At 37.8% G+C, this 25,800-nt stretch overlaps 1 protein-coding gene across 1 annotated transcript; it reads right to left on the bottom strand.

Annotated features, from left to right (window-relative positions):
* Window positions 1-3,243: 3,243 nt before the first annotated feature.
* On the bottom strand, window positions 3,244-23,379 carry SOST (sclerostin). The gene is made up of 2 exons (XM_044067708.1): window positions 23,032-23,379; window positions 3,244-8,361 (listed from the first exon to the last, which is right to left on the bottom strand). Exons 1-2 carry the CDS (start codon window positions 23,255-23,257, stop codon window positions 7,955-7,957), a joined length of 633 nt encoding a protein of 210 aa, XP_043923643.1. The 5' UTR covers window positions 23,258-23,379; the 3' UTR covers window positions 3,244-7,954.
* Between the last annotated feature and the right edge of the window lie 2,421 nt (window positions 23,380-25,800).

Raw genomic sequence — 25,800 nt, 5'->3', positions numbered from 1 at the left:
TCTCTACCATAAGTAACAACATTACACTTTTTAGTATAAGTTTTTGTTCAATGGTTTGGCCATCAGGAGATTTGCCTTATGTTCTTTTTTTAATTAACCAGGTAAGAGTCATTATGAACAAGCCTATGTTTTTTAAGAACAACATGTGAGTGGTAATCTGGTTTGTTTATTCGGTTTACCTTCATGTGTGCGTATTGCACACGGGCGAACAGCAATTGTCCGAAAGGCCGTTTGCAAAGTTTGCAAACACCGAACGGAAAAAGGTTTGAATGTGCAATGAGCGAATGCACAGTGACATTCTCTCATTGCGCATTCAACATTATGGGGCAGACTGCACTACAGTGCGGATCGGAAAATGGTCCCTTCCCCCCCCCGTAGTGCGATCTCGGAGTTAGAATATTAAAGTAGGAGAGGTGGGGGGTGCAGCCCCCCTGCTTTACACTTCATTTTTTCTTTCTTTCGATGTTTATGTTCTAAAATCCGTGAATCTGCTTTTTGATTTGCTGATTTTCGAACATATGGAACCGTCGCTGTTCTGACTTTCGTGGTTATGATTCACTCATATGAGCAATCGCACCACTGTGATTCAGTTTTGTAAAGGTAAACCATTTATTCATATAGTATTACAATATATGAGTGGGGAATGATGCACTCAAACCCAGAATCAGAGGTGTAGAAAGGGCGGGAAAGCAGCAGCTTGTAGGGTGTCACAAATCAGCAAAATTACTATGTACTTACAGTGACACTATAACACAGCAGTAATGCAGTTTAAATTTGTGTTATGACTGGTGGTTCCCAACTGTTCCCCGGACCCCCTTTCTGCACAGAACATCAATACCTGCCTGGTACCTCCTGCAATAAAACAGCATCACACCCTATTGCAACAACATAACATCACACCCTTATTGCAACAACATAACATCACATTCCACTGCAATAACACAACATCACACCCTATTGCAACAACATAACATCACACCCTTATTGAAACAACATAACATCACTCCCTACTGCAATAACACATCACACCCTATTGCAACAACATAACACCACACCCTACTGCAATAACACAACATCACACCCTACCACAATAATACATTACACCCTTCTGTAAAAGCACATCACACCCTACCGCAGTAACACAATATCAAACCCTACTGTAATAACACAGCATCACACGTTGCTGCAATAACATAACATCACACCCTACAGCAATAATATATCATCACACCCCACTGCAATAGCATACCATCACACCCCACTGCAATAACATACTGTGACAGTCCATACCTCTCAACTGTCCAGAGTTTCACAGAATATCCAGATTTTTGCCTCATATTTTTAGTCTGCTTCTGATAAAATCTGTGGTTTTCAAATAAAAAACATGGCTTGATCTGAAAGTCAAAGTCACTAAATAATGAAATACATTTGAGTTTCCGATTTCATATTCTTCAGAAAAATGATCCTGTTAATTCTATCAACTTTCTAAGTTTATAAGAGCAATATTTAAAATCCGTCCTGACTTTTGGAATTTTGTCTCCCCATTATGATAGGGCTTTGTCCAGATTTCTTGCGCTAATAGGTGGAGAGGTATGAGTGACGCCCAGCTGTAATAACACAACATTACAGACTACTGCAGTAACACAACATCACACCCTACTGCAAAAACAGAACATCACATTCCAGAATATACATCACCACCAGCAAGCTGGATGACCATCTAACATGCCAAATCCCGTGAATTTCATGATGAATCATGAGGCAGCTGTTCCCATATAATGCATAGTAATCATTTTTCAATTATCAGCAATAGGTGAAAGGCAGTGAACTCAATCTTTACTTAGGCACCAGCCCATTTCTCAGAGGCACACACACTGACACACACACGCACACACTCACCCCCCACCCCAGACACACACACGCACACTCTCAGTCACGGGAGAAAAGTCACGCAGACCCAAAGAATAGTTCCGACTCTGCATAGAACATACCCCAGCCACAGCAGTCACAACCAAATGTAAGAACAAAGTGGTGTGGGATAACGATGCTAACTGTTGTGCCACTTTGAGTCACATGAAGATACACTAGCCTCTCATGCTGTACAACAATACAGGCTGGCCAGAGCACAGGTAGATTAATTCCCTCACCTGTTGTTCATTTCAGAAGGTCAATATTTATCTCACTGTGGTAAGCACCTGATGCACCTGCATTATATAAACATGGGAACGGAACAGAATATAGGAACTGTTGTGTCTCATTATCAGTGCGAGCCCACTAGTAACATTGGTGCTCAGCACAAGCTCTTCTGATACAAAAATGGCTGTGGGTCACAATAATATGGATGGAAATGGTTCAGTCTGTTAAGATAGACAGCAGCAAGGTGCCACAGCTCATGCTGGTGCTTTATTTTACAGTTCCTAGTCCTCCGCTTGGCACCATAAAAAAGTTGTGCTAGACTTCTCATAGCCATGTTATCAGCTCTGAATTTTGGTTCATGAGTACTGCACCAAAAGATGCAGAAAAGAAAAGAGAAATTAATGTTATTTTACAAGCATTACATTTTATCAGAATTTATCAGGAACAGACATGGGAATAAACTGTGTCAGTTTCACTACCTTTATAAAACAGGAAAGCTAGTTAAACAGTTTGCAAGTTGTCTATTAAATTATCATAATTAAGATCATTTAATGACAGCTTCTATGCTGTTAAACTTTTTTTAGACAGTTAGGGAGATCACCAAATGCATGCGCTGCGTAGACTGCCAAATTCCATCATTTCAGCTCTGCCCAGGACTGTAAAAAGAAGCTCATTATCCGCTCATCGCCTTACTTTGCTTCCATTTAACGTAAATGCCAATATTGCTGTCTTACCAAAAGTTCATATTGTTCTGCTTTCTCTGCATCTTTAATATATTTAAAAATAGTTGGCCCTCAGAACCTCAAAAAGAGAAATTAGAATGAAAAGTGTGCTGATGCCATTTCAGAAATTGGTGTTGAATAGGAAAGGCCAACCTGATGCTCTTGAGTAATACCCTAACGAGGTATCTTCAAAATAAACATAAAATACATTCAGTGATCCAGAACAAAGCGGTCAGCTTAGCCTTTTGCACTGTAGTAAATAAGGTCAAAATAGTTAAGGCAAACAAAAAAAATCAACAACACATCAGTTTTTTTTTCTTTTTACAATTTTTACTACTTTATTAACAATAATATATAATTCAAATTTTGCAATAACAAACTATTCTTTAGGCTTTAGTAATATTTAGACATCTACAAAAATGTTCTCATAAATAACTTAAATGAGAAAATAAATACATTACTAATTATTTTAACAATAGCATCCATTTCCGTACTTATGGTTGTATTAAATAAATGAATGTCACATTTTCATATCTTAAGCAGCTCCCCCCCCCCCCCCCCACACACACACACACACACACTGAATGATAAGATATGAGATGTTACTGGCAAGTATTCTGGGGTGTAAAAATATGGCTTATACTTTTTACCCAAATTTTATTAGGTATGATAAGTAATGTTATATCCTTAATAAAAACAATAATAAGGTTTCATTTTAGCCTCCAAGAATGTATGGTGGAACATAGTCATTTTATACTGGTTATTAATACTGATTTTGGCTTTAGACTTTGCAAAGTTATTAAAGCATTAAACCATAGTTGTGTGAGGTATGTCATGTCTGACTAAATTCTGAATGTGCCATACACCAGTAACTACATGACTTCATGTCTGTATGTGCTTACAAAGGCTATGGAATGTCTTTATTGTATGTGCATGACTAACAATCTACAAGTTGTAAAACACATTTAATATTTCTATATGGTTTATAGTCAAATGACCAGCAACACAAAAGTCAAGTGCCAAAATGGTACCTAATAAAAAAGACTAAAACAGTTATTGTATGTGTAGAGCAAAGGTTCCTACAGCCCCTGTCCAGTGGATAACCCAATATACTCTCATCTCTTATGTAATTAAATCTAAGGTTTTTGCAGCATGGGAAAAAGGGGTTTTCCTCTGATGTGGCAAATTCAGAGTGAAATGTCCTCACAATTTCAATTTTAATTAATTGTGTTTTAACCACTGAGACACAGTACAACTATGCATGAATCTATACCTGTAACATATGCATTATAGCCCTTACATCGATAATAATGTTTCTAGATGGTCAGAACAAAATGAAAACTGATTCTGTGAAATATTTTTTCTTATAAGGAAGATTAATTCTGTTACCTGAGGTGACAGAAATATTGATTGTTCCTTATTGCATTGTATTCTAAAATAGTATAACTTAACTTACATACAGACTGCACACAGGGGCCACACTCCAAAGGTCCCTAATGCCTCACATAAAGAGTGGACCAGAGTCCCCAAAATCAGTTGTTCAGATATTTCTTAGACGTTTCTGCAGTACTCTGTACGTTTACTTACAATTCTTCTGTGCCATGACACTCTTGGCAAAGAAGTGTACCTCTCTTAAAATGTCAGTCCATCTTCTGATTTAATTTGCTATACTGGGATACAAAATATCAATCTCTATAGGTTCTACATTGTTCTAGTATCACCACCTAGCCTTACATAAACTAGTAAGAATTAACTTAATTTTAAATTTCCATTTTATGATGTTTGAGTAAACCATTTAATTGCAAACGAAATTTGATGCCTTTGTTTGCACTGGATTTGAAGTGAATAGCTAACATGATTTCTGGTAAATTAGATTATTTGACAGCAGGTGACTGAATATGTTCTTCGTCCCTAAATGGTTTCCCTACCTTTGGAGTTATGGCTGTGAGTAATTTTTCACTAAGAGTAATACAAGAGTTCATTAATTATGACTGCTGTCCTCAAGGCACTTCATATGTTTTAAATTTTCTTTGTCCTTTGTAAAGCGGATTAGTCCCAGTATGCTAATAGCCTCTTTTAAGGAGAGACCTGAAGCATCAGGGAACTTCCACTGCTCTTTTCAGTAGGTGCTGTGGGATCTTTTACACACACCTGAGCTACCACCACTTCAAGTAGATGGGAACTCAGTTTAGCATCTGATCTGAAGGATGACAGACTCAGGAGTGCAGCACACCCCTAAAGTTTTACTGCAGTGCTAGCAATCCAGTCACCTGGAGTGGAAATAGAACCCACAGCCTTTTAATCTTCCAGCACCAAAGGCAAATGCACAACCCATTGCACCACAGACTGCTAAGGGTAGCAAATGGGTGGGTGGGGGTGTTGGGGGATTGGGGGATCCCACCTACTCCTCAGTCAAAGAAACTTTGACTCTGCTGTTCTCTAATTGCATACATTCTTTTTTAACTTTTATTTATCTCCAGCATTTGGATTAGGTGAATTAAGACCCCAGACAATACATGCCCAATTTATTTCTAACACAGGGTAAGAAGTGAGCAGCAGAAAGTAACTGCCTACATAATGAACACTTCCAGCTTTTGTATTCTATGCCCTTCTCCAATTTCTTTATACTGGCAGTGTAAGCACTTTATAACTTCAAGTGCTCAGACCTCTGCACGTCTTAACACAAGGCAATTTTGACTGATGCCAACCTGCCCTCCACCATTGCTTTGGTAGTCACATGTGACTACCTGTTAACAGATACCCAAGGTCACTATAGTGGAAAAAAATGACGAAATGTAGGATAGTTTTATCAGCTCCATTTCTCCCCATCTGATTTGCCCTTGGAAGTAGGCCTCTGATTAAATATGTCACTTGCAGTGAGGGTGAAATATCTTCTCCTGTGTTAAATATCTTAAAATTGAGACTAAAGCAAATGAAAAGCAAAGCAATGACTCCATCAGAAGCAATTTCAAATGCAAATAGGTTCAGCCTGTCTTGGAAAACATATGAACAAAGGCTGATATTTTCAGCTGATGGTTTTACTCCCAGCTTTCTGTTTTACATTCTTCTGAATGCACAAACTGCCCTTGCAATGTTTATTAAACTTTGTGTGTATAGTTTGCCAATAAATATCATGTTTATTAGTGTTATTAAAAAGGACTTAATTGCTTGAAATATTTATTATACTGTACATTTATGTGCAATGCGTAAGTAATAATATACGCTGGGGCATGCGCTAAACAGATATCCACTTACAGCCAGGGTATTATCAGGCATGACTCTAGTAGCTGAGCACTTAACAACAGCCTGGAGGTGTAATAATTTCTGGAAAGTACACTGTAAGTAATGCTACGCTTATGGGAAAAAATGACATGTTATGTTTTAATCCATTCATTTTGGGGCTTCTTATATTATGTGTACATTGAACATACGTAGCATACCCCATTAGTGAATCTGACTGCTTGCTTTATATTTTATTTATTTAACATTTGTTTACAGGAAAGTCCGACTGGGACAGAGCCCATTTTCAGCGGAGGCCCTGGGAGAAACACTCCACATACTCTGTATATGTTTTACAACTACAAACATGCTCGCAGTATTTATTTCTTGTATGACATTTCCTACCAGGGCATAAATGAGCGTAAATCACTCTCTCCAGGAAACTACGACAATCACAGACCCACTTATGTCCATGTGTAATTGCTAATGCTGAGAGGTTTATTTTTATGTTCTGTTTTGTTAGCTTCTTCCACTAGAAGTCAGTTTGTCTAACCTATAATTTCACTATCATATTAGCATTTTACTTCTTTTTAAACTTTTTGTTTCTTTTAAAAGCCTTCAAATTTGCAGCAGTCACTGTATTGTAAACTGGATGTTTCATGATGACATTAAAAGGCTTCAAAGAGAAAATTACATATGTCTTAAAAGAGCAAACAAATGCCATCTAACTGTGGCACTCGTCTGGGAAATGTATGATAAGCCGCAGATTGGTGACTAACAGCTCCAAGTTTTCATGCTGTACAACAAAGTTTCACTGATATGAACCTGCTGTCTAAATAAACCACAGAGCGGTGTAAATGGAGAATATATGATGTTTGCCCCAAGCATGCTCTGCCCAGAACAGCTATATTCTTATTGTTTACAAGGAAATGCTGCATAACTGTTTTAACACATTCCCAGACTGATGTTTAGACTTCCAGCCTGACTAAATTTAGAAATTAAAGTACTATTAATAGACTTCTATGAGACATACTAAGAAAAATGTTTCATTTTATTCTGGAATTGAAATAAAGGATTGATATAACTTGGATTGCATTCTGGGTTTTCTGTACAGTTTTTACCATTAAAGCAGTATGTGATTCTATTGTCACTGAGGCCTGTATGTATGCATGTGTGTATGTGTGTGTGTGTGTGTGTGTGTGTGTGTGTGTGTGTGTGTGTGTGTGTGTGTGTGTGTGTGTGTGCGCGCGCGCAGTGCGTGTGCATCAGCTGTACATCATTACAGAATCTATGTGATTGCTATTTGCTTTGTCATATACCTTTAAGTTGTGGCACCTTCATTCTTCAAAACCATTTTGCATTTTAATGACCTTATAAGACAATGCAAAAGTAACTGAAAAGTGTCTTTCCTCTTCAAGCTCAGAAAAGTTTAGCTGTGTAGACAATTCTCAGATGTCACTTAATTATGTTATCACTGATAAATAGGTAAAAGTTTATTGCCATGAAAAGGCCCCCATCATGTTTCTTAAAACAGTACATAGCTAAGGTGTGACTTTGTACCCTTGAAATAATTGTAGCTTTGCAACTATGCATTCCTGCTGAACACTGACAATCTTTAAAACTCAGGTCATTAATTCCAAATACTTGCTAACAGTTCCACAGAGCTTGCAAGATATTTGGCTCAGCTTTTTTTCATTTCTATGTTTAGTTTTTGACACAAATCTGAATGGCATTCCAGCACCAAATATTGGCCAAGGAATGCCACATTTAAAATGAGTGTGTCAATTTAGCTTTAAAAAGCCAGGCTTGTCCTGCATCAAGCAAAATAGCCATTAGTAGGTGCTGTTGTGTGAGTCCTTTAAATATTAATAGAGTTTCTAGTACATATTCTGCATTTCAAATGTGTTGGTGGCATCTCTGATGCGTGCATTACTGGACTTATTTTTGTTGCTTCTTGGTTGAGCCGTTCCAAACTCCTTCATCTCTGACTGATTGTGATGGCGAGAATATCGTTTGCATTTGCAAGAGGTCACAACTCGAATTTTGTACGTCCTTGTTTCCTGGTTTGGGCACTCCAGCTGAATACGTTGTGTACGAGTGTGAGCTGGAACACAGCGGTAATCTGATCTACTGTGCCTCCACCATTTGGTCCGACTGATGGCATTATAGGATGGTAAGCACTGACCCGAACATACCAGCTCCTTCACAGGCTTTACACTGCGACAGGAACCATCATTGACATAGCGGGTAGACCGAAGCTCCCTACAGCTGAAATCAGACATGCCTGTAAGAAAAGAAGAAAGGACAGTGAGTGTATTAACAGCAGGGTGATTCAAAGAATATTTTATTACCTTACACAGGCATATAAATATTGGCACCATATCTCACCCAGGCTGACCATAATGGCCTAACATAATCCCAAGACATACAATCTATATGTTCACAGTCTTGTGGCTATCTAGTTGAGTGCCATGCCTTTAACTTTCTCTCTCAGACCCATTCTTAAATTCATTAATCACCATAGTGCCACCATTTAAATCAAATCACCATGCTGTTTACCTTTAAGAAAATAAATTAAACTTCATACAAAAGGTTTAAATGCTCCAAAAGGAAAAACTGGCTTATTCTGCTCATTTAGTACCATAACTAAGCAATAAGGCAAAAGTGTGGGCTACTCATTGTTGGTCATAAGGGCTGCAATGGGCTGATCGGGGCTCAACATGCAAGTGATAGCTTCAAAAAGAGGAGATATTATATTGGCTTTTATGATGCTGTATTTCGATCATGCTCTCAGCGTCACATTGCTATTACTTATGGCACATATCTTTCAGCTGGGTTGCTGCACAAAGAAAGGTTCATGCAGTAGCCTGTTCTATAGCATTTCTTTTACAATCAGAATGTTATATTTCCTCTAAGAAATGTATAATTCCTCATGGGGGGAATATAAATAGAGAAAAACTGACAAAGACAGGAGTAGGCATGCCGTCTGCAACACAATGTCAAATTGTGAAAGCTGCACATCTATTTGAAAGTGCAGTATTTCACAGGAGTGGCTGGAAGAAGACTTCTTCCTCCATCCTGTTGACAGACAGCAACCATGGACTTGAGTTTTTAAGTGAAGCATACAGAGAAAAGGTATTTTCTTAACTGTTTGAATGCCGTTTCAAACTTTTTTTTTTAATTCAAAGTAACAGGAATAATTATGAGAACATGTCTGAGGACGTATACTACAACCAGAACTGCACATATGTTCACATGCTAAAACATGTATGAGCTCTGACTTCTGTTTCAGCAGTTGTAGGAAGACTGTCAGCTCTGCCATGAGTCTCTAAAGATTTAAGACTTAAATTTCCAATGTCAAATGAAGATGGAATTGTCTCATAGCCATAGATAGGATTAGGTAAAGTAACCATCTTCTGAGATACATACACAATTTCTTACTGTAAGACTGCATTTCATTCTTGGCAATAATTTTCAGAAGACACCTGCAATCTGTGTTACAGAAATTTTAAGTATGTTTCTTGTAAAAATACTACTATATGTTTAGCAAAAGCTAAAATTAAACTAACTGAAGTCTTGCAAAAGCACATTACTTTCTTAAATTGAACTGAATTGAAACTGAATCTGAACTGAACTGGCTCGAATTCCCCAACTACCTATTTTATACCCAATTAACGCTAGCCCATAAACTAATTTATAAACCAAACACCTGCCCGGCACTCTCCTCAATACTACAAACTTATATTCCTACACGTACACTTAGATCCTCCAACAAATTGCTATTAAGTGCAACCAAACCCAAATAAAAGAGCTTGACAATGTTTGTTCTCCCATAGCATTGCCAAACAGTGGAACTCCTTACCCTCCCATATTACCCAAACTGACTGTATAAAGACATTTAAATCAGCATTACAAACACATTTCCTAAATAACCTCTCTTGCAACTGCAAAACAATCAAGCCACCATAAAACCCTTCCCTAATTAATATTAATCTACATCCACAATTCAAATGACTACTACCATGTTGGCAATGCAGCTAAAATATCACTATTTGTTCTGCAAGAACTGCCATGTATTATGCAATGCCAAAATTTAATAATGAACTCATGTACCGGACTACATTTAGTTATCTGTGATTATGTACTGATTGCCAATTTTTTGTCTAAATTTTAGATCATGAAATACACCCTTTAATAAGTTCTGTGATCCAAGCAGATGGTTATGTTTTACTATCATTTTTATTTTGAAATTATTTACAAAATCAATGTTTTCTGTGTTATTAATCCAACAAGGTGTGTAATATCTCAGTGTTAGGAACATTCATTTCAGGTTTTCTAGGCAAATCGCAAAATATCAGTTGTCCACATTAGATCTATGCATTCTGTATTAAAGTCTAGGTCATCACAATATCATATTTGCAATCTTTAAATGTCATTCCTAAGGCACAACAATTCAACATTTTATAAGAAGTTTAGGATGTATATATTGAATGTTGTCTAGCCTGTGATTATAGCCTCAGGTTATAACACAATCAGTACTTGTGTTAAAAAAAGTAATCTGTCCATCAAAATGCCACAAGGATTTATGTTTGCCAGTAAAATTTGGCATAGTGCAAATCAAAAATATGTGACATTTGGAAATCCTTAGAGTCCAAATTTTATTGGATGTAGTTTCTAGAGAGAAAAAAAAACTTATAGTGGTATACCTTGCTTTACCAGTACAATAATACGATGATGCTATGGTGGGAAGAAGACACTGGGCCTAAATCTACATTTTTTTCAGAAGCTCATAATAATTAATTATTGTGGTATTTCATGTGAGCATTTAATCAGACTGGCTGAAATATTTTAGAACTCTTGTACAATGTCGATGATATTTAATTCTTAAGTGTTATTCCCCTTTTTATTTTTTGGATATGGGAAATGTGTATTAGTGTTACAAGCCACCTAGATGTTATTCAATCTATAAATCCCAAAAAGGAGGAGGTAAGTTTTGCATATGCTCTTATTACTGGGAAAATATATCAACAAATCTACATTTAGTAACATTAATTTTATTGTATTAACATTTTATGACTTTGTACATGACTGTTTAGTTAGTTAAGGTATCACTTAATGAAAAAAAGAATAAGCTGGCTATTTTTCTGACATTTTATTAATGTGCATACTGTATGTATTACTTGGAGCTCCTTCCCTGTATTTTATATGCATGTAAAATGTTACCTCACTGGCAAACCTCCATAATCTAAACTATAGTGCGATCAAATAATTCTGTATTTTGTCTCTTGCCTAGGTGATTGCTGAAATGGGGCTTTAGACCATCTCATCTACCCCGTTAATAAATTATGCCTAACTAAGTTAGATAGAAGCATACATACATGAACTAAGTCCTGCTGGCACACAATCCTTAAAATATTCAGACCTATGTACTACCAGAAGGTATGCAACAATCTGAATGTTTTTAACTGACAGTCTAAGAAAATTTAGCAAACTGCAAACATCCATGGGAATGCCAGTCAAGCTAGTGCTATGAAATCAGTTCCACCTCCCAAAGCAAATAATATTCATAATAGGTAGATCAACCCCCCCCCCCCCGGACCTTGGTCATCTCCCTGGTACAGCATAATAAAGCCCTGACTTCAATCCAGATGATGTGTGATTGACATGTGACTCAGGAGCTGAAGTTGGGTTACTGGTTGGTGGCTGCAGAGTGAATAGTCAGCACTAGCTACCTTGCCAGGGAATCATTTTTTTCATTGAAGAATGGACCCCCAATACAGGTTTACTGTCAATAACAAGACAAAACAAGAGTTGGGATGTGCACACTTTCCACCAAAGTCATTAAACATATGTATGAGAGTACAGACATATCGCTGAGTCTGATGTTCTGAGCAGTCATATATATGACAGTACAGACATATCACTCAATCTGATGATCTGAGCAGTCATATACATGAGAGTACAGACATATCATTGAGTCTGATGTTCTGAGCAGTCTTTTACATGAGAGCATGAACATATCACTGAGCCTGATGTTCTGAGGAGTCACATACATGACAGTACAGACATGTCACTGAATCTGATGTTCTGAACAGTCATATACATGAGAGTACGGACATATCACTGAGTGTCGTGTTCTGAGCAGTCATATACATGAGAGTACAAACATATCACTGAGCCTGATGTTCTGAGCAGTCACATACATAAGAGTACAGACATATCACTGAATCTGAAGTTCTGAACAATTACATACATGAGAGTACAGACATGTCGCTGAGTTTGATGTTCTGAGCAGTCATATATATGAGAGTACAGACATGTCACTGAGTCTGATGTTCTGAGCAGTCACATACATGAGAGCACAGACATGTCTCTAAGTCTGATGTTCTGAGCAGTCACATACATGACAGTACAGACATGTCATCGAGTCTGATGTTCTGAGCAGTCATATACATGAGAGTACAGACATGTCGCTGAGTCTGATGTTCTAAGCAGTCATATACATGAGAGTACAGACATGTCACTGAGTCTGATGTTCTGAGCAGTCTTTTACATGACAGCAGAAACATATCACTGTGTCTGATGTTCTGAGCAGTCACATACATGACAGTACAGACATATCACTGAGTCTGATGTTCTGAGCAGTAATATACATGAGAGTACAGACATATCGTTGAGTCTGATGTTCTGAGCAGTCGTATGAAAAAATGCTGCCACTGGTTAAAAATTAGGTTACAAGGTACTCAGTGTGATCCAAAGATGACTGATACTGAGTTTTCTCATACAATCTGTAGATCCCAAGCAAAAGACAATTATATTACACTCCAATGTTGCTGCTCTCCAACATGGACTGCACTTTGTTTTGGAGGTAAGTATATCTTTGAGCCATGGGGATGAAAGGCATCTTAGGTTGGCTGATAGTTAGGTCAACATGGAAGAAAAAAATGATCTAATGGATCTTTCTATGGAGACCATCAAAATCCACCCCTAACATATATTCATCCATCCATCCAGGCTCACAATTCAGGTCTGACTTTCAGAGTAATGCCATAAATAGCCTCTGCCATCCATGGAGTTTACTAGACAAGGGGGGAGGGGAATGGCAGTAGATTTCCAAGCCCTTCTTCTGCATCACACACGCCACAATTACACACAGGAAGAATTCAGGGTCACCAGTTGACTTACTGCATGTCTTTGGAGGTGGGAGAAAAATAGAGTACCCAGATAAAATCCATGCTAACACAGAGAGGTCATGAAGACTCAACACAGAAGGAACCCCTTTGAGGTGACAACGATTACCGCTATACCACTGCACTGCCTCTTTCACAGATGTGAGTCATTGTACCGAATTTTTTGGTCAAGAAAGTCTCCGTTGAGCATCTGTGGTCTGCAGGATGATGTAACACACTGCAAAACCTTCACACTAAAATTAACAAGAATTTATTTCTTTGACCTAGCTTTTTATTTCAGTTTCCCCTCACTTTCACTACAGTGAACTGAAACATGAATTCCGTGTAAGCCAAAGGTACATGACTCTAATCTGCCTATTTTTGGCAAAACATCCTTCATTCTGTAGAGATGTGCTTGCCATCAAGTCTGATGTGTGGTGACCCTGCTTGAATGTCATGGTGTTACAGATCTGACAACAGTCTGCATGCCAAAGTTATGATGATAAAAGGCAAGAATATAAAGGGCATGGAAAACCCTAAACAATGTTAATGACTATATGTGTAGATGTGTGAGCACAGAGTTAGTTTAGTACATATCTGTGGGTGTATCTCTCTCTCTCTCTCTCTCTCTCTCTCTCTCTCTCTCTCTCTCTCTCAGACACATACACAAACACACACACATACAGACATGCATACATGCTCACATACAAATCTTTCAAGTTCCAACACACATATACTGGATTCTTACATATCTTAGACATCTTACTGATTTCATATTATTTACTGGTCAAAGTACTTTGCAAACTAGTCCAAATAATTTCCAAAATGTGATGTCACATCTAATAGTTTTCTTAGAACTGCAATTAATAAAACAAAAAGTCAGTGAACAAGCAACAGACAGAACTGCTTCTTTTGCATGCAGTTTCTTTTTGGATTTATTTAGCTTTATTTTGGCTTCACCTTCTGAGTGTTTCTTGGCCGTTAGCTCAGAGACCATAGCCAGACCCAAGACACCAGAATAGAAGTGTTGGATGTCTTCTGTAGCTCTCTGTGTGGGGAAACCTTTTCAGTGTGTAGGTGTGTAGTGAAAAGCTTTGAAAGAGTCTGAATGCTGAAAGGAAAGTGATGTATTATTTTTGTCAGACATAAAATTTTATTTATTTTGCCCTGCCTGAAATTTGTTTGGAATTCTGCAAACTACAAAACTACACTGTATAATATGACTTTTGTAGTTGTTTAAAGCAGCAATATAACTGGCTGTCAAATTAATGTTCCATGTGCTAAACTACAACAAAGGTAAGTATGTAAGAAAAGGGCAAAATGAACTTCTCAAAAGACTACCAGAGTCCAGCATTAACTGTCATACAGTTTTTCATACCATTGAGGCTCTGTAATGACTTGGCCCCGGTCCTATGGCACTGGGAAAACTTGACAAATAACTAAGATACAAAAACTACAATATCATAAGGCATTCCCAGAGACTAAACATTCTGTGACTGGCTCCTATTACTCTGTTTTGGTCGATAACAGATGCAACTGTGTAAACGAAAAAAGAGAAGTGTGATAAAACGTTGAATACTTACTTTTTAGAATCATTAGGGTTGCCAAAGTATATTCTCTGAAGATTAAAACAATTGTGTGCATGATTTGTGAAAGTGTGTAGCTGTAAATATGAACATTCCATGAGGGTGATTCCAGTTTCATTATGCACAATGCACATGTACAGACACACACAAGTGCATGCGTGCACATGTACACACATGGAAATCTATTTCTTTAACAAGCAACAGACAATCAGTTTTGCTCTGGGAAGTATAGCATTAAACCATATTCAGTATGGAAACTTGGATGCAAAATCCTAACATGATTTGTTTTCTCTCGATTTTACTGGAATGCATGTCCATGGTAGTGTGGGCATTAGAACTTACATTTACATTGAAAAGAACCACTGGAGGTGGCTATTTTTCATACTGTCAAATTGCTTTATTGCAGTTTACTGCACTGTTAATTATTTATTTATTTATATTTTGCTGATGGCGTGGGAGTGTGGGAGTTGTATTATTTTACGTTTTCTCTGTATCATTTGTGTGGTCTGGGTCATGTCACACAAGCTTCATTTATGAACAACGCTTTACTAGGTCACAAATAAATGCAAACTAAAGAATGTTAATATATATCATCTGTGCAAGAAGAAAGTGACTGCAACAGGATAAACAGACATTAACAATGCGATCTATAGGGAAATATACAGTATGCTGTCCGGGTCTGTAGAAGGGGCTCAACCTTCTGCAGTGTCAGGGATGTGGGCTTGATTAATGGACTCTGTACCCAGAGATCCATCTTGGAGGTACTAACTGTCCAATTTTCTTTCATACAGTAGGGAATCCATATAAGACTGGGCAGTGGCTGGCACTCAATCCTACACTAGGTGTTTGCAATAAACAATGAATGTGGACAGGAGTAGATGGTCACTACTAGCAGGGCCACTGCAAAACAGATCCACACATAGACACACACACACACACACACACACACACACACACACACACACACACACACACACACACACACACACACACACATACATCACATGCATGCATGCACACACACAAGCACATACATGATATGCTTGTGTGAAACACACGTGCATTATATGCATGTGCATGTACACACACACACACACACACACAAACACACACCATATGCACATACATGTACATGCATCCCCCATGTACACACATTTGCATGCATACACATGGGTGCAAGTGAACAAACACACACATACACACACACATGCAGGCACGCATGCACACACGCATATACAGACTTCCTTCACTGACATCACTGCTTGTTCTGTGCTGGTGAAAGGAAGAAGAAAAGGGAATACAATGAAACAACTATCCATGTAATATGATACCCTTGGTGATTCTCTTACCCAGCCTTCTCTCCTAGTGGAAATGAATAGCTGTATAATGGTCTAAGGGGGTCTATGTTAAATATTTGAACATCCAAAATGTCAAACCAAATGTTCAACATTTGGATGTTCAAATATCAAATAAAAAAACAAAAACACACTTTAGCAAGCCCCCCTGCACCCCCCACACCCCTCTACCCCTACTTAAATATACCAACTCCAAGACCGCACTTCAGTGCAGAAAAGGGAAATTCTCCCTATCTGCACCGCACAGCACCACTGAAAGTCAATCTTCGAACACTTGAAATTTCGAATGTTTGGTCTCGACCATGTAACGTTCGAAATTTTAAGAGTTTGAAGAACTGGCATAGACCCGTCTAAGGACAGACTGCTAAGGGTCTGATATCACTGGGGGGTGAGACAAATGCATTTTGTTAACTGTACTAGTGGATTAAATGTAATGTATGTTGAATGTTTTCCTCTTGGGCCCATTTTAAAATGGTGAGAGAGAAAGAGACTGTTTCACCTAAGTATTGTTAAATGTTATGAAATCCTAGGGTGAGAGTCATAAAGCATCAACGTCAGTGTAACTAGGTAACTCTGGGATAATGTAGCTTTATAATTAGGCATTTCCCCAGTATAATTCACCCTGACAGTAATCATACATAAAGCACAGCCTAGGCTTCAGTCTGCCTTCGCTTTTTCATTTGTTATGCAAGTTAAGAGAATTTTCATGTTCATATCACTTTTCTCATATTTATTAGTATTTCTAGCGAGTCAGAACATTCCATCACTGCAATTCGATTGCTCTTATTTTTGGAATTAAAGTAAGCTAATATAAAATGAAAATAACTGATGTGGGACAGCAAGTATTGTTCTTACTTTATTTTATACTATATATTTATTAACTCGGAAATCCCTCTTGACACTAGTGTCCCTTTTCAGGGCAACCTGTTAGGTTAAGTGACTTGTTCCGAATCACACAGTTGGCAACTTCAGGGGAAGGAATCAAACCCTGTCCCCTTGGCTATAGGAGGCAGCTCATTAACAGATCAGGATAGCCAACAATGCTAGTTGGAGGACAAGAAAATGTGGTAGAGAGCAGGTTGGCGAGAGAGGAGGGAATAAAAAGGAAAAATCAAGAACATGTCATATGTTTATGGTGTGGCAGATCTGCATAGGGTGAGCTGTACAGCTAGCTAGTAAGGTCAAAGGGTATCCTGTAAGGACAGTCATATTTTCATCAAGAAAGTTCAAATGCAACAGCCTTCTAGTCAGTTATAAAATTAGTCCATTTGCACTGTGTTTGAAAGCAATTAATTCTCATTAGCGGCTTAAAGGTTAAAGGTTACTTCTGCTTCTGCATTCATACATGATTCACTTGAAATCATGGCAAGATCACCTACGAAAAACGTCTTTTATATATCTTAGTGAGTGCAACCAGTGTAAATCAGGAAAGAAATTAAAAGGTTCAGTTTCATTCAAACCTGTACCACTGCTGGTGGGTTTAACCATAAATGTTTTAAATTCTAAAAAAAGAATTAAACAAACAATGAAAAGATCACCTTGCAGAAAAAGAAAGGCAACTTAATCTAAAATAAAGTAAAATAAGGTAAAAAGTCCATAACATTTCAAATGACATCCATACTACAGTTATAGTATAATTCATTAAAGCTTAAAACTACGATTGAAAGTTTAACAAGCATACCTTACCGGAGGTTATTCTATGATTCTAACAATGCCTAAGCAGAGGGCTTGATCTGTATGACTGTATTTGTGTGTGTGTGTGTGTGTGTGTGTGTGTGTGTGTGTGTGTATGTGTGTGTGTGTGTGTGTGTGTGTGTGTGTGTGTGTGTGTGTGTGTGTGTGTGTGTGTGTGTGTGTGGGGTTTGTAGTTTGATCCTACTCCAATACCTGTGAGGCTTGGTGAAAAGATATATAAAATATCGTTCAAGCCGGCTTCCTGCTAAATTGCAGTTTTAGGTATATTACATTCAACTGGCTTTCCTTTGATAAATTATGTGGCTACATGAACACTTCAGTTATTCCAGTGAGACTTCCCAGATCTTTATTCATGTATTTCCTAATAGTTGATTTATTCTATTTAATGTCTGGACAGGTTTGGACTATCCCAACTAACAATAGGTATAAGGCATAGACCCAAACATGGACAAGTTGCCAGTTTATCACAAGATTCATAAACATACTCACTTTAGATGGTGACCAAGTCTTAGTGATGGGGGGAGGAAACCTGAGTCCATAACCTTGGTGAAAACCATGTAGACTCCACATAGCAGGCACCCCAGCCAGGACCCAAACCACAGAACCTAAACGTGTGAGGCAACAATGCTAACCACTGCAGTACTATGATGAACTACTAGCTAGGTACTAAAATGTAAATAAATGCAGATTTTTGTCAATACCAAACACTTATGATGCAGTGCAAAATACACATTATGAAATGACTTCTAAAATCTAAGACTGCAAATGGTGCTCTGAATCTGCCTCACAAATAGCTGAACAGAAGTGCTGAAAAATCTCAGGTTAAATTGGCATACTGTTTTAGTGACCATAGTCTTTGATGATCGTGACTCTGTCTGACAAAGCTCAGGTGACATGGCACACTGTATTAGTATCTTAACTTAATTTTTTTCAAAAGACATAAGGCTAAAAATTTGCTTCAATGTACTCTTTTGCTTGACTGTTCTGACTTTAGGCAGTATTCTTACTAATCTAGGGCTGAAGCTTGCAGAGCAGTTAGCCTGCTGAATGTGTGCATATTTTTGCTTCACATACTGCTAGTGTGTCTGAAAAGTACAACTTCTGCTATAGGCAAAATCAGTATGCAAGCCTTGCAAATGAGCATATTTTAACACGATCATCCCAGGGTAGCCTTGGGCCACATGCCAGAATTAACTATTCTTCATGGGGAGGAGGGTCTCTCATAGTGTCATCAGCATCTTTAAGCCATTTACACAAAAGGGATGTTAATGGTAATACCATTGTTGGACATCATAATAAAAAAATGCCAACTTTATGGTCACTGCAAACACAAACTGTCATTTGCATTCTGTACATAGCTTGGAAAGTAAATATGTTCAAATGGCATTTATTCAACAAAGCAACACTTTGTAAACCTTATTTACGTCTGCTAAGCATTATGGAAACAGCTGTCCATAATAAACTAAATGCTTAAGCAAGTCTGACAGTGGCAAGTCATTCTCTAGGTTTTCAGTCACATGACATTCTATCAAAAGAGTTATAGCAAATCAAGTTATTGTTCAGAAGAAAAGTCACAACAAGGAATCAGTTTTACTGAAGAAATAAAGAAGGTTAATTGATGCATGCTTGAGAATAGATTACTGTTGCCTATAGTAAATATATAAGTTACTGTATGGAAGAAAAGTCATAACAAGGAATCAGTTTTACTGTAGAAATAGATGGTTAATTGATGCATGCCTGAGAATAAATTGCTGTTAAATTGCCTATAGTAAATATATAAGTTACTGTGATGCATGCCTGAGAATAGATTGCTGTTAAATTGCCTATAGTAAATATATAAGTTACTGTATGGAAGAAAAGTCATAACAAGGAATCAGTTTTACTGTAGAAATAAAGACGGTTAATTGATGCATGCCTGAGAACAGATTAATGTTAAATTGCCTATTATATATATATATATATATATATCAAAAACAAAGATGTGTGCTTTAACATATACCTTCCTAAGAGTTTTCATACTATGAAATGCATATAAATAAAACATGTAGCACAGAATGTAGTAATGTCTGTGTGTATATGAGTATGACACCCAAGGTGGTATTAATACTGACTGGGGGAAGTTTGATGGGGGCATTTGGAAATTACCATACTCTTTTCAATAAATGCCATGTGATCTTTGACATCTACATGAGCTACCACCAACTCAGGCAGATGGAATCTCACTTTTACGTTTTTTTTTTTGGAAAAAAATAAACAATGAACCATCTCCAAATGAATTATTCATGCAATATTATTATTGTTATTATTACTATTATTAATATTACTATTGCAAAAAATATGATCAGTTTACATAATATTGTTGCATGTTTTCTTTAAGCAGCTTAAAGAAATATGAAAGGGGTAGAGGTCTGACATGGGTCCAGCTGAAAGACGCATTTATCTCAATAACTGTGGACTACTTCTTTTTCTTTTTTTACTGGGGAGTACATTCCTTATCTAAAGTGAAAATGTTTATTTGATTGTCAAAATCCTGTCTTGCTTCTTTTTAGAATTTTCAGCTCCCCCCCCCCCCCCCACCAAAGAAAAAAGAAATAAAATGAACAATCTGCTTTATAAAAAAGTTTCAGGGGCACACATCACTAGAAACAAAAAAACTGTTGTTTTCAGTTATTAAATCTATGGCAGCAAAAGCAGCTGACCATAAGTGTGGTATTCTTTTCGACTTTAAATCCTACTAATTGCTTCCTTTTTGAGAGCCAGCTTATGAAATTTAGATGTGTCAATCTCCCTGCACAAATATTTAAGACTGAATAAATGTTTACACTTTCCCACTTGTTACTGTTTGTAGTCCGTGCACAAAACTTGACCTGTTCTGGGTCAGGCGGTGAGCAAAGTCTGGTCATGAACTGTCTCCATACAAATGAAAAGCAAGAAAAGGAAGAATCTACCAAATATGACATCTATAAACAGCTAGCAGGCAATTAGTCTTTCTGCAGACAACCAGTATCTTTTATCCTGCAGTCTGTAACAGGCTGTGATACCTTTAGCCAAAGGAAAGAAGTTTTCAAGCAACTTTATCTGAATCTCTTGGCTACTTCTTGTTTGTAATGTCAAAAATAATAATAAAATGTCACCGATACTTTTATACAGATCTTCTACACTATATTTTAAAGGAAACTCCGTAGTAGGGGTGCAGCCAGTGAATTCCATTTTATACTCACAGATACTTGATACCCCCTATCTGCCGGCACTTAAAAAGTGGTCATATCACTTGAGTCATTGCCCCACCCCAAGCCATACTTAATGTGTGTAACATTTTCAGCTGCTGCGGCTCAGTCAAAAACTATTAGAGATAACTGCTTTTAGATTTGCAATCCCCTCTGTAAGCAAGCTATATACACGTTTTTAGAAGCATTGATGTAGATGGTTATAGACATCCTATGGCTTGATAATGTTCTAACAGGTTCAGAAAAAATGTGTACTCTTTAGAATTGCGTGGCTACCACCCTTGCTCTGTAGCACCCACAAGAAAACACAGGTGAATAACACATTATACAGATACATATAGCACATACCTCTCAACGTCTTAGAGCAAGAAATCCCGACAAAACCTAAAATAATGGGAGTACAAAGGCCTAAAAATAGGGACAGATTTTAAATATTCCACTTATATAAATTTAGAAAGTTGCTAGGGTAAAAGATTATGCATTAAAATGTATTTTCTGAACACTATGAAGTCTGAAACTCAAATTTATATAATTATCTAGTGATGTCAATCCTCAGTGATTTGCCAGAAAACCACGTATTTTATCAGGAACACAACGAAAATATGAGGCAAAATCTGGGCATTCTGCAAAAATCTGAACAGTTGAGAGGTATGAATAGCTCAATCTACTACTGTTGGTACTACTTTAACTAACATGCCATATTTGAGTTTGAGCGCAAGTATAGGGTTGCCATCTTTTCAAATGTCCAAAGTGGGACATTTTTTGCAGAAATGTAAGATTTTGCAGGACAAGACATACCCATGGCCAATGCAAAGGACAGAACTTTACTGTTTTGTCAAAATAAAAGCTTATTGTTTTTAGAATTTGTGTTGCTCGTGTTATTTTGTATAATATTTATGTGTTTCAGATACAACATAACTGTTTCATGTAACTATTAAAGAAAACTTAAGAAATATATCTTGTCTTACAATCTCAGGACATTTGACATTTTTTTAGTTTTTTTTCTTAGGACACAACTGCTTAAAGTGGGACTGTCCCTCGCAAAGAGGGGCAGGTGGCAACCCTACGCAAGCAGCTGACAGCACGGGCGCTCGAGACCCTGGCATCAAGGAATGTGTCCTCGAGAGCTTGGGACTAGAGCATTTGCACTGCTCCCTCGTGCATGGTGTATCGGTAACTTATTTTCTGACAGATCCTCAATGAATATTACGGAAACCTCTCAGAAAATCAGCCAAGGCCATGCATTAATTAGCCTGGCCTGAGCATGTCTCATTTATGATTGCTAGATGTTATTTTTACATCGTCAGTTGAAAAGGGTAATCAATAGCAGGACAAGTGGTACTGCCACAAATGTAAAACTCACCATTTAAGATGTGGCACATAGCTTTATCAGACCATTAAGTCAGATTCAGGACCTGGGCAAATTCGGCTGAAACCAGACTGTAGCCTTAAACATTATTTCCCAACAGATTTAATCCATCTGCATAGGAAATATATTATGCTTTATTTATTAATTAATTGGTAGGGGGTGTGCCAGACTATTAAACCATGTCTCTGTGTGTGCTAAACACACCGCCAGTCTTGAACAATGGCATTAATTGGAATATTTCTTATTGAAACTTTGACGTTTTGCAGAACATTCCAAGAATGTTATATAATCCTAAAGCGTGTTCACTTAATTACCAAAAGTAAGCCAGTGGAAGTTTTATTTCAGTTGTTTCACGCCCTATTATAGTGTTTCAATTGCATTATCAGATGAGAGATTTTCTGCAGTAACGAAAGGAAATTCATAATGTTATTTTGAGTATTACTCGTGACCCTTCGTAGGACACACATGCCCATGTATACAGCTGTCCGGCAAAAACAATGACTTCAACAACCCAGGCTGAGCTGTGCAGGTGTCTTACTTGCATAATACTCACCACTGACATCCTGATCTTGTCCCCAGTGTCTGCCTCCGTACTTCGCCTGGTTCATCGTATTGTTGTTGGCATTTGCCTGCTCCAGCCGTTCGGATCCTGTCTCTCCATACTCTGGGATTAACTCAGTTGCATCATTTTTTAGTACTTTTTTCCAGGCTTGCGCTACCGGGCTCCCTTCTAGGAACATTAGAATATAGAGGCTGCACAACACCAAAGAAACTTCCATTTTGCCCACAGAGCTGTTTTTACTGCTGCAAAAGAATCAGGAAGGCTGAATTGCACTCCGTTCCAGAATTCTGAAATGAGTTCCAAATCTCTGCCCTTTTTAAATGCCCCTCTCAGCAACCCCCTAGACAGTAATGAGACCGAGTGGGAGGAGACGGCGACAGCACTATTCATGATGCCAGCAATGTAGACTAGTGAGAAGCAGCCGAGCCAAATACACAAACACAAATTGTTTTCTTACATGCGAAACTAACTAACCACATTCACACTGCTGGTGTGGGCGGATTGTGGTTGACAGGCTATGGAGAGCAAGAAAAACAGTCAGGAAGATGTGGATACCTTAGCGCACCCAGACGCTCGCTAGGTGACAGCCTGTCAGAGATGACATCTCTTTCCAATAATGCTAGAGTCACTCACAGGGCTGTCAGTTAATACAGGCTCTCCAATACCTAGGAAGATCAATACTATCATGCAATGCATTAGATGTTTTGCTTTCTGTGCCATGCGGGTACCCGAATAAGTCATGGTTTGGTGAACGATTCTCCAAGAAGTAAAGCTCGTGTGTTTCACTTTTAGATTGTATTGTCAGTCTGCATAAAAATTGAGGAAATATATTCCAACGGTCATGTCTTTTTTTTTCAATTGATTAATGCAGCAATGATGCACCGAGCTTGCAGTATCATGCCTAGGTATGTGGAAAACAAAATCAATTGCAATAAAAATTAACACACGGTAACTAAATGTACCTCACCCCTGCCTCTCTAGTTTCTGGGCAGCCTCTATTAGACAGTTGTGTGTTAAAAAAGCACGTAAAACTGCAAATGTCATTATATACTTATGACAAGAAACACGTTTTGCCTTCCTCACAACTCTTACTGAAAATTAAGGTTCTGTCCTGAACACCTTAACTAGGCTTGTGAAACTATATACATTTGTTTGGTAATAAACGTGAAATCCATCCCTTTCCTTGATTGTAGTTACACTCTGCCCCACAAATTCTCACGTTTTTGAAAAAGAAAATGCCCCACTTTGGGAAACTAAAAGACTGTACCTTTTGAAAAGGTAAGTTCTTCCAATCTGATACATGCATAGGCTGCCACCTAACAGATATATCTATTAACAGATATGCCTTTTACATTAAGGCTGGCATTCTGGGTCATGAAGAAAATGGCGGGGCCATCGGAACATCGTGTAAATAATCCTACATTTTTAGTTACACTGTTGTCATAACACATATATTAAAGAAACTTTGCAAAACATGGTGAGCAAAATCAAGAAAGCTTAAGGAAAAATATTATATTGCATGTTTATTTTCTGGCTTTACCCACAACCGTTATAGGTCAAAAACGCAGCGGCATTTCCTTATTGTATATCTGCATCCTAATATTATCTTAACGTGGACTTCTGGACCCTGGTACATTCTTCCACACTTGGGCCTGACACATAATCGCTTTGAGGCACCAGTGAACCTTACAGTCCCTGGAGACTCCCTGCTCTTAGGGGGCCACCCAACCACAGCAATTCATTTTATTTTTATATTTGAGTATGCTTGTCAAGCTAACTAAATCTAACACAGCAATCTTATGTGCATAGTAACCTAGGTGGGCAATGATAACCGTTGGGTCGAAGAATCTTAATAATTGGCACCACTTGTTCTATTTTAAAATTCAAAGATATCTTTGGTTGTAGTATTTTGTCAAGTAGCAGGATTCATAATTTAATTAAATGTTTTCCCGCTGACATAGTGCCTTTGATTTAGTCAAATCCTGCTGGTGGTCATATTGTCCACTAAAACAAACATCATAGCTGGACTTTGGCACCTGCGATACCCATGGCTGTGGGTCATCCTTGACCATGTGGGGGCTGTGCAAAAGCTGACACTGATGGGGGGGACATGATCATTGATTCTCCAGTTAAGCATTTTATCCTAAACAGGGTTGTGATAAGATCCTGTTAGTATAAAGCTGGTAATGCTGAGTGAACTTGGGCGAGACAACTGCTAGAGATCAGCAGCCCAGAGCAAATGACCTCCGTGCTCCCAATGCTGGGATTTTTATGAGTCAATGTTCCCAGTCCTCAGGGATAATTTTCTCTTTCAGTGAGTTTAATAAAGACTGACAGAACACTGGATACTTTTAACTCTCAGATTCTTTGCTCAAGAATTCTTGGCAAATCCAAAATAATGGTGTAATAAAGGCTGGAAATTAGGAAAATGTTTAAATTACTACTATAATTCACTTAAAAAGTTAGTAGAATAACATGTTTTGTGTTATCGTCAATTTCTAAATAATAATACGTATGAAACTCTAATGTCTAGCATTATTGACTTACTGTAATCCTAAATGGTGTACCAGCACATCAAAAATTCTACCAGGGATATTCTTGCAAAATCAGGAACAGTGGCAGGTATGTATCACTTTTCTATGAAGTAAATAAAAGTGACTTAGACCTGCTGTTGTTTGACTGCCAGACAACAGTGACTGATCTGATGTGACAATACTAGTGTTGCACAGTGTATTATTACTGATGAGTAGTGTAAAACTA

Source organism: Protopterus annectens, chromosome 3.part1 (assembly GCF_019279795.1).
Source record: "Protopterus annectens isolate FY-2018-M chromosome 3.part1, PAN1.0, whole genome shotgun sequence".
NCBI lineage: Eukaryota > Metazoa > Chordata > Ceratodontiformes > Protopteridae > Protopterus > Protopterus annectens.
The sequence above is the reverse complement of the archived record's forward strand: the minus strand, read 5'-3'. Positions and strand labels throughout refer to the sequence as shown.